This window comes from Ostrinia furnacalis, unplaced genomic scaffold, assembly GCF_004193835.3.
Source record: "Ostrinia furnacalis isolate ACB-3 unplaced genomic scaffold, ASM419383v2 OfSCF1913, whole genome shotgun sequence".
Lineage (NCBI taxonomy): Eukaryota > Metazoa > Arthropoda > Insecta > Lepidoptera > Crambidae > Ostrinia > Ostrinia furnacalis.
Genome location: NW_021132152.1, coordinates 225,960 through 241,981, shown reverse-complemented (window position 1 = coordinate 241,981; position 16,022 = coordinate 225,960). Strand labels below are relative to the sequence as shown.

The window sequence follows — 16,022 nt, the reverse complement described above, 5'->3', positions numbered from 1 at the left end:
GGTGATATCGAAGTGCAGAATGATTTCCATCCTTCCCATTTTTTTTGTTTAAATAACTTACGGGTGCTGTTTATAAGTTCAGACAAAGTTTCTAGGTTTTCTGAAGAGGAAAATGCTCTGTAAGCACGTTCGGCTAATTTTCTTTTTTTAATAGCTTCAGCGCATTCTTCATCCCACCATGGGGGAGGAGGAATATATCTACTACGATTCTTTTTAACAGGAAAAATATTGTCCGCCACATCAATTAAAACTTGAGTGAAAGTATCAGCACAATTGCTATGATTGTCTAACTGTAAGGAAGGAAGTGACTCTAATCTTTCCTCTACTTTTTCTTTAAAACGTTTCCAATCAGCATTAATCAATTGGTACTTCAATCGAGGGGGACGCATTGGGATTGATTTGTCAGAAAATGGTAAAGTAATAAATAAAGGATAATGATCACTGCCATATGAAGAGCTAAGAGCGTGCCAGGTTAAAGATGACGCTAAGGAAGGAGAACATATGGATAGATCAGGAGCGCTGAATCCTTCAGAACTAGCAGTGCGACGTGTAGGTTCCCCGGAGTTCAGTAAGCATAAATTATTCACATCTAAAAAATCTAAGATTCTTGAACCATAATAATTAGAGGAAGAACTACCCCAAGAAGCATGCTGGGCGTTAAAATCTCCCATTATTAAAATTGGCTTTGGAAGGGACGGTAAAATATTAAGTAAAATTTCATCATATATAATAGAGGATGGATGTGGAATATAAATGGAAACAAAACAAATACCATTTACAGAAACTGCTATAATGGAATAATCATCGTTATGAACAGGAATAGGAATGTGTTTAAAAGACCAAGAATGCTTGANCGTTTCCCGCGCTTTCCATCCTCGGCGTTGCTACTCGCACAGACAGCACACACACTTCCGGCTTATACTATCAGTTTAATACTTTGTAAATGAACAAAATTTAGCTGGGTGATTTCACAAGCATAAAATAAAAGGACTAATAAGGTTATAATTTTAAATAGCATAAATAATTAAGTTTTTAAAAAAAAAAATCTGCAAGTAATGATAAACAATAAATAAAATGTATTTCAACTGATAGGAACAATAAATAAATGACTGTGATATTTTTTTATCTTTATAGATTGTCTCTGGTTTGCTGTAATCGAGCATCAAACCATCATGGACATCATGGAGAAGACATGACATGGGCTAGTGGTTTATTATTATGGGTCACTCGACGAGAGTGACCTTTGACCTTTGAAAGATTTGTATTTTGCAATATGTATGCAATATTTTGTATTTTTTTTTATATGCTGACATCTTGCGTAGTTATGGGGGTAAGTAAAAGGGGTTTTGCAGGTGGGATGGATGCAGGACTACGTTAACTGCTTAATCTACTAGGAATACATTTTACCAACTCATTATTTATTTTATAATTTGAAATTCAATGGTATTATGTTATGGCCCATTCATAAGAGCAAGCATAAACTTTGCTTATGCCCTCTCCCTTACAATCCATCATTAAAGACTTTTTTAATTCTCTATGGTCTTCCTTCCTACGATGCGCTGTCATAACGAATGTCAAATCTGTCAATCGTAGTAGCATCTGTCAAATTGTGTCAAATCGTGAACATGGCTGATGCTGCAGCTCGTCGTGAGGCTCGCAGAAAAAGAATTTTAGAGAATTCTCACAACAGGCTTCAGCTTATATCAGGCAAAAACAGTGACGAGTTACCCAGAGGTCATTAGCGAGAACCATTTTTGTTGTGATACTTGTATCCCATGTAGCTAAACGTGCTTAACATCAATCTTATTTTTCTTTCCAGAGTCAACAAATAAGTCTCCGATACCTGAAATTTACGAGCCTACCATAATAACAAACATCGAAGTGTCTAGTGATTATTCTCTATTAAATGGTATTCTTGGGAATGTCGATTCTGAAGTGGAGACCACTCATACGTTGCCATCGAGGCATGACGTCGTTGCAGCAGGTGATGGCGAGGTAGTGAATGACTTGGCAGCTTTTGCACCCTCGTCACCCCCAGAACAACCTCAAACATCGCCGTGGACGACTCTCGTGACCTTCAAATATGACATAGTACTGTTGTCATTGTTGTTACAGTTCATTCATGGTGTGGCTTCAATTCCAATGGACAACACGTATTTTTTTCTCCCACTCATAATATATTCTGTTACAAAATTAGTCTGGTTCCCCAAGCAGAGCAATTCCAATATTGCACATGTACTGTTACTATTAAACGGATTGTCTGCAAGTAGACTGCATAAAATGTTAGAAATATTAAAATGGAGTAGCGCCATAAGCCAGGACATTTGCGTTTATTTGTTTACTACCATTTGCATTCAGACACTATTCATCACTTTGAAAGACAGTTTAGTTACTTAGTAATGGCTTGAATAGCCGAGTGGAGGGCATTGTTTTGACTGACAGACAACTTACAATAGCTGGCTAGATGAACTCTACAGTGTTCCATAGTTTGATTGCTTGTGCCTTTATACATAAGTGAGAGGATTGACATGTGTGCGTTTTAGTCACATATTGCCATTTTAGTTTTTAATAAATCAAGAACCAGTTTTTATAACAACCAATTATAGTATAAATTAACAGTTTTTAATTGCTCATTACAACAAATGCACACGACTAAAGTAAAATGTACTTACGTAGTGTGTAAATTCTAATCATTATTTTATTTCTATTAACTTATTAACCATATTTTTGCTTAGTTATGTCATGTGCGTCTAATATATCTTACACTCTAATGCATTTATTTGTATTTATTCACTAATACCCCTTAAATACATAAATAATATATTCACCTGTTCTTTATATGTATAAGTTGTTTAGATAAATGATAGTAAAATTTTAATATGCCAAATTAAAGATTGATATACCTATCAAAGCAATATTTTCTGCTTCATATATTAACAAATTATAACATTTTTATATGAAAACAAGTTCAGCAAAATTGTACATGGCCTAATAACCTGATATTATTATTTCAATTTTTAGAAGATTATTTCCTTTGTCTTTTATATCTGCAATAATTATTATAACTTTGTGCAATTTTACATTTATATTGTAGTTATTATTAACAATTATTATGTGAATTACCAAAGTACATAATTCTTATGCAAACAAACTCGGGGTAGATTTTTTAATTATCAGGCAATATTTATAGAAAATATTAGAATATCTATTTATTCTTATGATAAAAATGATAAAATTAGTCTGGTGATTGAAAAAGCTGCTCTGTTAGAATGATATACTTGCACTTTTACTTGTATAGTTTCAATTATCAATTTAATTCCGTTGGTGTAAATAAAAAGGTCACTCAATTGTAAATAAAAGGTTTATTGTAATTATATTTTGTAACAATTGAAATAAAAAAGGGTCTTTAAAACAGAGTTGTTGTTTATCATTGATCCCCTTCTGCCATCCACACAGCATCAAATAAAAGCTGTAATGAGGTATTAGAACATTAAAGAAATCTTCACACTAAGATTACTTACCTACTTTTAATAAATTAGAACATCAAGTACCCTTTATTACGTAGGCCCTCTACATACTAATATAGCATTTTAAATAATTTTTAAATTGAGACAAAATAATGTAACCTATGATAGTAGTAATAAAATGAACAATGACAACACACAGTCGTTGGGAGAGGCTAAGGACATTAATTGCAATGTGGTTGCTATTCTAAACATAACTACCTACCTGGAAAAGAAATCTTTTATAAGGCATTTATTTTGATGAACAATGAGATTTACACAATATCGCCTACCAAGAGATGGCGCTAGTTGTATATAAAATCCCAGATCCCATCCTCAGAACCATATTTTCCCATTTCATTTCATTCATTGAAATAATAAAAATATTTTACCCTTCATGTTTCCCACACAATTTAAAATATTCCACATTATATGGCACTAGGATTTAATGTTAATATATTATTCATTCCAAAATGAGGGGACCAACATTATGCCATTTTTAAAGGAATTTTACCATGTTATAAACCAAATAAGATGATTTAGATTACATGCTACTGATAAAATAGCAATGTGTAATAAGAATAAAATGGCAGCAATGAAACATGTTCATGTAGTCAAAAGTATATTTACATAAACTAAAGTACATGCTAATATGTAAGAATGTGTGAAGATGAAATACCAGTGGAAAACAAATGTGATAAACATCGAAAACAAATAACTTACACCCAAATAATGAAACAATACTCAAGGTGTGGTTTAAGTAACGCTTGATACTGCTAGGTATAACGTCAATTTTGAACTGGCAGTGAGGAATGTTCCTTACAGGATGAGAAAATAGAACTTAGGAATTTAAGTTTTGTTTCACTACTCAGAAGTTAATTTAAAACTTAAAGAAGCTTTTAATACTACTAATTATGGTCTTACTCTTCTCTTTGTTAGTGGACTGGTTTTCAGGCTCAACTTTATCTGATTGAGCTTCTTTTAGGTCACCCGTGCTCTGATGCTTTTCTGACTTTAGCTTTTTTTGCTCTATGCTAACTTTTTTCTGATTTTCTGGCTGTTGCGGACTATCAAAATTAACGCCCGATTTAAAACTAAAACTAGTCTGTAGATCAACATTGTTCTTACTGCTAAGATCAGAGATATTGTTTGAGTCAGTTAAGTCATCAGAGCACCCGAGTTCCTATTCTTTGCTCTTTTCGCTCTTTGCCTTCTTCTCACGCACAGGCTTTGCTCGTACCAGGTCAGAACGTCCTATGCCTAACATTCTTAACTCCCAGGCGTCCATGTCTTTCCTGAAGTAAAAAAATAATACAATTAGTTAACGCTAACTGATAGAATGACAATTTATTATTTTAGTAAGCGAATAATACACACTTGTACTTATTCATGAGATCTAGGGCCTGCTTTTCAAATTTAACTCTTTCAGTTCCTGGTAATTTTAACCAATCCTCTTTCACCTTTTCCTGAAATTCTTTCATATGTTTTCCAGTGAATTGATCTTTCTTTGATTGAACAAATAGGAAATAGGAAGACATTGGCTTCTTAGGGCGACCTAGTTCTTTGTATTCCTGGAAGAAGATAAAATATAAATATTAAAATAAACATTTTAGGATTTCTACTACATTTTTTTAAAGTGTACAAACATACAGCCTTTAATTTCCTCTTTTCTTTGGCAGCAGCCAATTCTTCTTTAAGTTTCTTAATGTCTTCTTTCTGTTGGTCTGTTAGTGATTTTTCATACATTTCTTTTATTTTTTTGTAGTCTTCAAAGTCTTTTTCATATTCTTTAACCATTTGTGACTTGGTCTGCAAATAAAGAAATCAATTTATGATGTCATAAAACAGTTTTATGATTCAGTAAAGTAGAATTTCATGATTAATTTGATGCATCATGTTTTAAGCACATTATTTAATTCAACCACTATATTAGACCTCATAAATAAACAGTCAGTTGAATGCTGAGACTCCAGACAACAATGTAAAAGTCATTGTCTTGTACTGATCAGTACTTTGGCATATGAAAGGTTTATTACTATTACTGACCTCTGAATCAAGCTCCTGCCAGTGTTTTGAGCTCCACGCTATGGCCTCTTTGGAAGTAATTCCTGGATTTTTGGCCAGTAAAGCTGGCCGTAGTTGTGCCATGAATTTAAAAAACGGGGTCAACGGACGCTTTGGTTTTTCGATTCCAAGGCGTTCTTCCGCCGATTTTCTGGTGTAGGTGCATACCTGCTGATTTATCCATGTATTCCTGAAACATGATTACAATGGGTTTCATTAGTATTTAAACATTAATATGTAGGTATAAAATTGTACTCAGAACATGCGGACATAGCCTAGCTCAAATAATCTGGACATTCTTACTATTGTTTGGTTATGAAGTTAATATTTTAGTCTATATAATAATTGCCTCAGAATTTCAAGATACTCTTCGAAAAACATTAGACCTGGCTGTGAGAGCATATTTATAAAATTTGGAAAATAATTCAGGCTATCCATCCATAGATTTGATTATTTCAATAAAGTAAACAACTCAAGCATCATAACCTCAAACATACCTTCCATACAAAATGGATCTATAACTATTTGTTATAATATTATTGAGACGACAAAGCTGACTAAACGAAGTCATTATTATGTGAACTTCTAGTGATAAATCTTTATTTTCGTTTATTTAAAAATAGCATCACCAAGCAAGCATACGAAATATACGAAAAATTGTGACACGAATGTCAAAATGACAGTTGTTTTTTTTATGAACTATGAAGCTACGACGCAAAGGCATTCAAAAATATACAAAAACCGAAAATTATCTTTGATGCCAAAGGTTTCATTCAAGGAGCACGTGTTTGAGTACTTATCAGCAGAGGAATCGAACCCGTAACCGGCAGCTTCGCTAACATTTCTGGGAACTTTATGAAATGTGTACCTATTTGAAATCCAAAGTACCTACCTGTAGGTAACTATAGTAGGTATTATTTGGTTTTCAGCTTCGATTTTGACGACATACATCCAGCAGATTATTGGTGTTGGACGGAGCGTTTTGTAGATTTTAGTGGGCTGGGTAACCTCTCTCTCATCTGTGGTGGGTAAAACACCCCTTCCTGGAAAGGACGCCCTTCTCAGGGCCAGGTTTCCTCCACACAACGCCCTGTCTCCCGGCAGTGGTGAAGTGCGTAAAGCATTTTATCTTAATCAATCATGGACGTCCACTGCTGGGCCTCCCCCAATGATTTCCAATATATTGATCGATTGGTAGCGGCCTGCGTCCATCGCCTTCCTGCTATTCCTTATAATGTTGTCGGTTATTATGGCCCATCTAGGCTGTGAGTAGGGTTGGTAGGGTGCCTACTTTTAGCATCTCTTTTGCAAATTGGGTTACTTTTACATACTCGTAATATCAGTTTTTAAAAAGTATCTCAATTGACTGGCGGTGTTCGTTTTTCCACCGGAAGTCGTATTTGTATGTTCTTTCTTGTCAGATGTTTCAGGAATCAGGAAAAGGACATTGTCAGAAACCGCCTAAAAAACCGCCAAAAAACATTAACCCATCATAATTATTTTCTATTTTTTTTAATACATTAAGCACCCTTTCGTTCTAATGGACACTTAAGCATTGAAAAATTAAATAAATAAGTCTTTTAACGTTTATTCTATAATACTATTACAACTTCCGGAAGTTTTGGTGCGTGGCATGGTCTAAAACCTATCAAGTTCCATAATTTTTGCCGATAAAATCTGTACGAGGCATTACCGTACTTTATTGCTGGGAGTCCATGTATAGTGATGTTCCTGCGGCCATCATAGACAATAAAATATCGATTTTGAAAATAAAATAAATCGATTAAAATATACGATTCGGCTTCGATATCTATAATACAATAGGAGTTTATTTCATGTGTCAGATGACAAGGGTGGAAACAACCTACGATTCATGTTGTTTATTTACGTGCAATATGTGGGCATATTATAAAAGTGGAATGCCGAGTTGTATTTCTAAAACTTGTTCTATTATTTTATACTATTTGGCTGCGACTCGGCGTGACGACAATACAAAACATTTTTCGCGAATCGGTGTTCATACATTCACTTAATACATTAGACGCCATGTTGTCATAAACGACATATTATAAAATCGCTGTGATTTAATATTCTTAATCATTAATTTTATGGCAAGTGTCCATCAGGAATCATTGTTCTTACACACAGAATCGTATTATTTCGCTTTCGGGTAGTAATATGTCAAAATTGTTGGTTCTTAGGCGAACAATGTATGGAGAACGAACATTGTCCTTTAATATTTTCTTTAAAATTTTATTTTTTTACACTTATTACATATTTTACAAGTTATATAAAAATAATGGGGATATTTTTTTCAATTTAGCACAACTTTCTAAAGTTACTAACTGTCAATTAACAAGTATGCTGAAGTCAAGTTTCAGAATAATGCAGTTCAAAATACTCATTATTTTATGTACAATATGATATGAATAATTCATAATAATCATTATGTATTTACATTAGAATACTATTTTGGCAGGCGGTATTCCATCCCATTCAAATGCAGGATGGAAAAGTATGTACAAAATATTTACTTAGCTTTTTTATGCAATACTTAATTAAAACTCGCTAGAGTCGCAAGTTATTAACACTAGTAGCATATTTTCAGATCTAAGATTGAAACACAAACCTACTGAGCCTGTTTTTAGCATCTTGAAACTAATGTACCAGGACGAGAGCACATCAATTTAGACACAATGGCGTCTTATCTCGTTGTATTACAAGCTATTTTGCAACAAAAATGTATAATCTGATGTGCAATCGACTGTATGATGTTAAAGACTTAATATGATTTGAAAACATTTAAATGGCGTTTCAGTAACACTTAGATCGCAACGTTAAGCAAACAAATCATAAGGGATTTTAAATTATAAAGTATCTAACCTAAAATCAAGTGTAAAACTTCCCTTGTTTAACTATTTACAAAAAGCTTTTATATACAATATAAACACTTTATTAGGCAGTTCAAGTTAATTTCATAGTCAAACTTAAAAACTACAATGTCTGTACAAATTTTTCTTCTAAATACGAGTGTAATCGTATCTACTTTTCTGGTTTAATTAAAGACGTATTATATTTTTTCAGTAGTAATAATTGTTTCATCGTATACATTTATGCAGATTGTTTATTTAATTATAATATTCCTTTCAAACAAAATCTTTCACTCATAAATAATAACATAATGGCACTTACGAAATTTAACAATACTCTTATAAATACACTATTCAAACACAACATAAACTAAAACTATAAATGCATATCAGAGGAACAGCCTCGTAACTGAGTGTCTTTTAGTTGAGCAGGCGGGTGAGTCGGTCAGAGGATGGTCTCTCCCGCGGAGTAGTGGTAGTGGCGAGGTTTGCGGTAGGAGTGCTGCTGCGGCGGCCGGTAGGTGGCGTACTTGTGCACCTGGCTGTGCCGCGACAGCGAGTGCGCGTGCGACGCGTAGCAGTGCAGCGTGAGCGGCGTGGGCGGCGGGCCCGCCGGGCACTTCGCCAGCGGCGGCTTCCGCGGCCCCGCCATCTTCCGCCACAGCGCCTTCAGCCGCGGCGTCGCGATCCACACCGCCACCATCACGCCCAGAATCTGCGACGCGAATATCCGGAACAGGAACACCCAGAACGCGGGGCGCGGCTGAGTCGACGGCTCCGGCGATGGCACCGGTGCGGCTAGCCAGTCATCTCTCCACGCGTACTCGTACATCCACGTTGCGAGGATGCACGTCGAAGGAACCGCGTAAAGCGCCGCGAACGCTCCCAACCTGAGCAGGCTCTGGTCGGTGAGCGGCTGCGGCGGCGAGTTCAGGAGAGCTGACGGAGCCGGCACCGGCGCGGGCCGCCGCAGCACCGCCCGCAGCCCCGACGCCAGGAACACCGAGCCCAGCAGCAGGCAGATCGCTTCCGGCACGATGACCAACGCCAGCAGCGATTTGCTGGACTGATTGCCGACAAAACATGTTCCTGCAAAAATAAAACAAAACGCTTTAGGTAAACGAACCTGACTTCAATGAGTTGGCGGATACGGATTCTCTCTGCACCTTTATCGAGCTGAATAACATTCCGATTTCCACTAAAGCCACTCTCAAAGCGAACACCTACACAAACATACGGCGAGAAAAAAGGCTTGCATTAATAAGGCAGCGGTTAAAAGGGCCGATTTAAAATTGAAATATGAGCGTGCGAGGAGGAAAGGTGTCGTATTTAACGGCTCGAATAATGGTCGCGCATTTCTTTCGGCCGCCATAATGGAAGTGGAAATAATAAAAATAAAAGCACAATACTCGTGGCATGATTGAAACTGCAATATGCCTGAGAAACGGACCGAGAGGCACTTCGCTTGCACTTAACATAATGCTCTTCAAAATAAAGCTTTATGTGGAATGCCAATCTAATCTTAAGCTGAGATTTTGGAACTTAGGCTCTTTTTTAATTCATTTTGTTACTTTTGTTTATAAACATTTTTGAAAGTGTAGAATCGACGCCAGACTTCATATTTGCATCTCGTTTAACCAATGTTAGCTTTAGGCAGGCACTATTTTATTCATTACGGTGCCTCATTTCAATTTTCAATGCATCGTTCGCGTCTCGCGTGTAAGTGAGTGCATGTAAGTCACACAGCACGAATTATTTGCATGGGGCAGTAAATCCCGGTTTTTGCCGAGACTCAAATTTATTGCTGCGAGGCTCTCGCGCGGGTTTACACCTGATTTATGCGCAAACGTTGATACAGAGGCGGAAAATATTTTTATGTTATGTCAGGAACAGACCGGGTATGCATTTCATCGGTGAATAATTACGAACATGACGCAAGCTATGGGTGGGTACATGTACCTATCCTTGTTATTTTTAGTTCATTGGTCATAGATTTATAGATCAAATCAAATGAAATAAAGTCTACTTACAACAGTTCTCACTTTAAAATATCCCTAATAAAGCTCTATCTATATATAAAAGAAAGTCGTGTTAGTTACTCCACTTATAACTCAAGAACGGCTGAACCGATTTAGCTGAAAATTGTCAGGGAGGTAGTTTAGAGCCAGGAGAAGGACATAGGATACTTTTTATCCCGTTCGAAATTTAAAAAAAAGTCTGCTTATTTATTGCCATTAAGGCGGAACAAAGTTCGCTGGGTCAGCTAGTTATTCTTAAAAACGCTTTCAAACTTCATAATTTTCCCGGTTTTCCGACTCTACATTTCGTCATACCATCAAAATACGATTACGACAGAAAGAAAGGTATCAAGTAACACATTATTTAGCTGTATTATCATGTACTAGCTGTGCCCGCGACTTCGTCCGCGTGGAATAATGACTTTGGGTAGGCGCTTTTAATAATTTAGTCTAATTATTTTACAAATAGCTTTTGCCCGCAACTTCGTCCGCGGAGAAGTCGAAAACGATCTCATTCGATTTTTAAGTATTTTCCTACAGGTTCTAGAATCACCAAGCTTCTAGCATGCCACTGGCCGTGGGAGAAGGAGCTTTTCCTCAAGACTACTCTCACTACCTCAAGGGCCTCCGCCAAAACTCTCGCGCGAAAATGAGTTTATGTATACCTACAGCGCAAGCAGGTGCCCGCGGCTTGACCGTCATGCATTACTATGCATTGTTAGGCGAGCGCACGCAGCGGGCACCAACTCCGAGGTTAAGTGGAGGCCCCTAGAGTATGAGTAGTCTGAGTCTGAGCCCCTAGAGTAGTCTTTAACATGACATGCTTGTAAAAAAAATGCACTAATGAGTAATTAATATCAACTTTGAAGCAAATCACCACTAAAATAACTTTCTACCCCTTTTTAACATAGTTAGGGGGTGCATTTCACTAAAATACGAAACACATCTTCCATTAATTCTGTTATAGAATGCTCATGCGAAATTTGAAGTAGATTGAACGAAGGAATCTCGTTATCCCATACAAACTTTGCCCCCCCTTTTTACCTCCTTAGGGGTAGAATTTTGGAAAATCCTTTCTTATCAGATGCTTACGTCTTACAAAGAATACACCGTCCAAGTTTCAGGTCTCTACGATCAGCGGTTTAGGCTGTGCATTGATCCATCAGTGGCGCGCGCAGTACTTGATCATTATTTTGCTGCGATGATATTTTAAAACTGCGATATCTTCTAAGATATTTATTGAAATCGAATGGTGTAAAGGCCAAGTATGTTTAAAATTAAATACTTGTGATGAATAACTTATTTATTTGGATAAGGATTAATATCATGTTTATGAAAAAACCTGCGCAAATAATGCATTAATTTAAAACAGATTTCTTTTTGCATAAAAAGGGTTACTATGAGCCAACCTTAAAAGATAGACATATGCTATCGCGGACTTTTTTTTAGAACTTTTAAAGGGGAACAATTCTGTCATACATGATTTTTGCGAAACTTTAACCGTTTACGCAGCGTCAGCTCTCAAAAGGAAAAAAATCACTGATTTGAAACATTCTTCATTGGTGCTCCGCTCCTATTGGTCTTAGCGTGATGATATATAGCCTAAAGCCTTCAGGAACTAACGGGCTATCCAACACAAAAAGAATTTTTCAAATCGGTCCAGTAGTTCCTGAGATTAGCGCGTTCAACCAAACAAACAAACAAACAAACAAACAAACAAACAAACTCTTCAGCTTTATAATATTAGTATAGATTCAAATGTATTGGATACTGTACTGAACAGTTAAATTATTGATTTTATCTGCCTTATCGCTATCACAGAGCATAAGTCAGCCGTAGGGGAGACTGAAAATAACTTTAAGTTGGCTGCATGTTTAAGAAGTTTGCGTCTGCGAAGAGGTCTTAGTCGTATCTACAGAAAAGCCGCTTGAATTTACTTGTTGCTATCAGCGGCGTCCTCAAATGGTCGGTAGTCCGGCTGAAATAAGTAATAATCCCAGCTTATGTGATAAGGACTCGGTGATACGGACGTCTTCCACAATCGCCGCCTGTCTTAGTTGGAATTAACCGAAGACAAAGCTACTGTTCTAATTCATTAAATATTTGTTTTTTGCTCTTAGTCGCGCCGCCGATTGCCTAACGTTTTTAAAACGTTTAGAAAATTCACCGCTTTTACGGTAAAAACTATCTCGATTAAGATGTGCTTTTTATTAACTTAAAAGTAGGTTATCTTAATCACATTTTGTAATTAATAATTGCACGAGTCGGGGTTTCTTGTGCACACAAAGCTTCGGTGCCTGAATACAAAACACTCAATGCCATTATCGTTTGAATGCGTGCCCCTGCGCACTCGTACCAGATTTAATCGCTTTGAAAAAGGCCGCCGATTAAACAATCGAGGACTATAAACCGAGAATTGCTAATACCTTTGTGGCGAACGTGTGATAGAAAGTTCGGAATGGTTTAGCATGGTAGAGACTTTTGGTTAAACCACGTTGGGAAATAATATTACAGTGTATATCGCTACATACGTGTATCATATTGTTAAGTAAGTGATTTCAACTTTTTAAAACTGTGTTAAAAAAGGCTTTGACTCGGCTCTACAAGAATGTGAGCAGGTGTATCTCAACTCTATCAATTGAAGTATTATTTTATCTCGTAGGCTAGAGAGCGATGTGTCATTTTTTGATGTCAACGAAATAACTTATTATAAATTAATAGAAAAATGGTTGTCTATAATTGATACTTTGCTTGAGGTATACATGCGCTGACCTTACCGCCATAAATGTACGTAGGATTTCAATATTTATGAAATTCATTACAGTTATGGCCACTAACTTATATGGACTCGTTCAGCCTTTAAAGGCGCATAGGTGCAGCCTCTGCGATGCATTGAACTTGTTACCCGCTCGAGTAAAAAAGTTGGATGCAACAGGCGGTGTCTTTGGCGAGGTGGTCTACGCAACTCGGGCCTGTTATAGATAATTGTGTGGTATCCAGAGTAGCTTATTGAGAAACGAGCTGTTATAACGAGCCCTGACGGATGTCCTGGCACTAGGAACCTGAACATGCATTTTCCTCAACTTAACATATATTTTTACATGAAATTATTTCTAACAACACGCCCGAAGCTATTCAATTGGAATTTCTTATTATAAGTATCTTAATCCTTCGCCTGTGATTAAAGAGGGCTTGCAGTAATTATACTAGGAAACAAATCATCAATTAAATCATTATCTTCATGATTGAACGATATTTAATTAGTTACAGCTTTTTCTACGAGTATATCAGTGCTTTAATCTACAAATTATATTAAAATAATAAATATTATGCAATTATACGATAAAGCTATATCAAAAATAGAGCCGTTGATAATGTTTCTTTTGTTTTTGTTAAAGAGGTACACTGAGGAAGTCAACAACTACTCTCTCTCTGTTTTTGTTTATCTACTGTACCTATCTATTCCTAAACTGAAACTATAACTTAAAATGAAGAGTTTTCAATGGCTCTCTATAATACGTTAGTTTTAATGAGGAGTTTGGTTGATTAGTTAATGTCCTAATGTAACGTAACTCTCTCGAGGTTGTTACGAACACGCAGTCGCGAATGTCGCGTAGAATACCTATGTCAAGTTGTATCGTAACTGTAGGTAGAATCCAGGCGCATTATGATACTTCAAATTGATGTTACCAGTGAGATGTCGCAGGTCAAATCATATCAAAGCCCTCTGTAGGTAGAACCAAGGCACGGGTTTGCGTCAAATAATACTTCAAGTTATTCTTACCAACGGGACTATTCCTACCTCTTATTCCTACCGCTGCAACTCCTGTGTAGCCAAGATTTACAGCTTGACCGTAAAAACCCAACCAGTGAAGGTCAAGTTTGTCCCGGGGGAAAGTTAAAATGTCATTGGACCCGCAACGAAATTAATCAGTTATTCTTACCAGTGAGTTCATCAGCATCGACGTCTCTCGTCACCAGCACAGCGGCCGCCAGTGCAGCGGGAACACCCCACGCCGCCAGCTGTAGCAGCGAGCTGTGGCGGTTGTTGCGAGCTGTGGTGCCCGGCGCTCGTGGTGGTCGCAGCACGCTCGCTCGCCACGCGCCTGCTACGACAACCCACCTGGAAAAGAAGGGTGAAAGTTAAGCATGTAACTAGAGGCACATAGAGCAACAATCTTGATCTCGGCTATCGGTTACTAACCTTATAAATGCGAAAATAATTTTGATAGCAATAGCAACCTATGGCGTCACCTCTTTACCAACTCAAATGACTATTTTTGTTGAAAATAGTGAAGAAGTTTTACAGTTAAAAACTAATTGATTTTTCAGGTCTAACCATGAAGTTATTTTTCAGGTATTGTGCTTTTGGTAATGATCAGCTACCATGATTGGTTGTTAAACCATAAGGAGAGTTTCTTCAACAATTACTGGATACAGATCAATCACCATTAGGAGTATATAACATTGATCTATGTACTTAACGGAACTGCATAAGAAAGCACACTGTTCAATTACGTAAAAGATTTTTAAAGTAACGTCGACAGAAGTACGTGCTTCCTAATTACTTAAGATTATAAACTCACGAATCATCATAAAACTTAAAGCGTTGTTAATTAACTAATTAATGATTTCAATTACCTATCTCGAGCCAATAAATACCGTTCTATAACTTTTTTAATGAGTGATTACTTATGAGTTAGTGAACTCTATCAATTACCCACGTTAAATATCAAATAAAGTTGATGCAATTATTCGCTTGAAACAATTCATTAATTATTTATTCTTAAGTGTTTAAAAGTACTTATTATTTATATCTGAATCCAACATGAAACAAGACAATTAATTTCAAGCTTTTATTTGTGAAATGCTCAATTATAACAATTTATTACTGGTTCATTATTTATAACTATTATTTATTTGTTAGTTATTCCTTAAAAACCTAGTCCAGCCGGCTATAATTCGTGGTATTGGTTTAATTTTTTCCCTACATCTACCAGGGTTTTTCAAATATATTCCTTTTTACAAGCTTTTTTACCCAATTAAGTATTTTTAGTTTATGAGTTATATTTTTAGCTGATAAAGGCTCATTAAAAACCATTGAATATGTTATAATAAAAACTGAAGACCTTTATTCTTTAATTTAAACTCTGAATCGTTCAGACAAAAATTATTAACATTCAAACAAACAATTGCACTTAGATTATGCGAGTAAATTCAACTAGGTATTTTCCACTACTGTTCGATTATGTATATTAAACATTGCCACCTACCTAAACGGTCGTGGCAGTCCTTGAAATTATCTAGGTATTTATTTATTGACTGTTAGTATTTACCCTTGATAGGTCAAGTCAGGCAATTAAAGTAATTAAATAGCCAATAAGCATGTCGTTAAGAGCTGCCACCAGCTGTTTAAGGGCAGGTGTTTCGGTAACTAGCCGTTTAGAAAATGGCAAAACTTGTAAAATGACTGCTAGAATAAGGTGTCATCTCCGGATGGCCTAGAAATAACATAGGTTTAAATAATAGAGTGATACTTCATGACACGCAATGGAATATAATAATAG

The 16,022-nt window shown here is 36.3% G+C and overlaps 3 protein-coding genes across 4 annotated transcripts in view; 1 reads left to right on the top strand and 2 right to left on the bottom strand.

The window, feature by feature from the left end:
- The first annotated feature begins 1,607 nt into the window (after positions 1-1,607).
- On the top strand, positions 1,608-4,219 carry LOC114354049 (uncharacterized). Its single transcript, XM_028306303.1, has 2 exons — positions 1,608-1,734; positions 1,820-4,219. The coding sequence occupies exons 1-2, from the start codon at positions 1,626-1,628 to the stop codon at positions 2,395-2,397; spliced, it is 687 nt and encodes a 228-aa protein (XP_028162104.1). The 5' UTR covers positions 1,608-1,625; the 3' UTR covers positions 2,398-4,219.
- Positions 3,297-6,232, bottom strand: TFAM (mitochondrial transcription factor A). Of its 2 annotated transcripts, XR_003655972.1 has the most exons (6): positions 6,065-6,232; positions 5,550-5,757; positions 5,154-5,312; positions 4,881-5,074; positions 4,428-4,798; positions 3,297-3,469 (listed from the first exon to the last, which is right to left on the bottom strand). XR_003655972.1 is itself a non-coding variant. In XM_028306301.1 (5 exons), the coding sequence occupies exons 1-5, from the start codon at positions 6,136-6,138 to the stop codon at positions 4,687-4,689; spliced, it is 747 nt and encodes a 248-aa protein (XP_028162102.1). In that variant the 5' UTR covers positions 6,139-6,232; the 3' UTR covers positions 3,752-4,686. The 2 variants fall into 2 exon arrangements, 1 of the variants encoding a protein (XP_028162102.1); XM_028306301.1 differs by lacking the exon at positions 3,297-3,469 and having other exon boundaries at positions 3,752-4,798.
- Positions 6,233-7,848: 1,616 nt separating this feature from the next.
- fz4 (frizzled 4) overlaps positions 7,849-16,022 on the bottom strand; it is a 47,141-nt gene continuing 38,967 nt past the window's right edge. Inside the window, exons 2-3 of the mRNA XM_028306287.1 lie at positions 14,400-14,578; positions 7,849-9,526 (exon numbers count right to left, since the gene is read on the bottom strand). Of these exons, the coding sequence (XP_028162088.1) occupies positions 8,883-9,526; positions 14,400-14,578 (823 nt within the window). The 3' untranslated portion in view covers positions 7,849-8,882. The remainder of the gene's footprint in view (positions 9,527-14,399; positions 14,579-16,022) is intronic.

Bases quoted from the DNA above. Each gene is read 5' to 3' on its own strand.
- LOC114354049 (XM_028306303.1), top strand. From the start codon at position 1,626: ATGGCTGATGCTGCAGCTCGTCGTGAGGCTCGCAGAAAAAGAATTTTA. The intron at 1,735-1,819 runs GTCATTAGCGAG...TTTTCTTTCCAG, and splicing joins CAGTGACGAGTTACCCAGAG to AGTCAACAAATAAGTCTCCG.
- TFAM (XM_028306301.1), bottom strand. From the start codon at position 6,138: ATGACTTCGTTTAGTCAGCTTTGTCGTCTCAATAATATTATAACAAAT. The intron at 5,313-5,549 runs GTCAGTAATAGT...CTTTATTTGCAG, and splicing joins GGCAGGAGCTTGATTCAGAG to ACCAAGTCACAAATGGTTAA. The intron at 5,075-5,153 runs GTATGTTTGTAC...ATCTTCTTCCAG, and splicing joins AAAAGAGGAAATTAAAGGCT to GAATACAAAGAACTAGGTCG.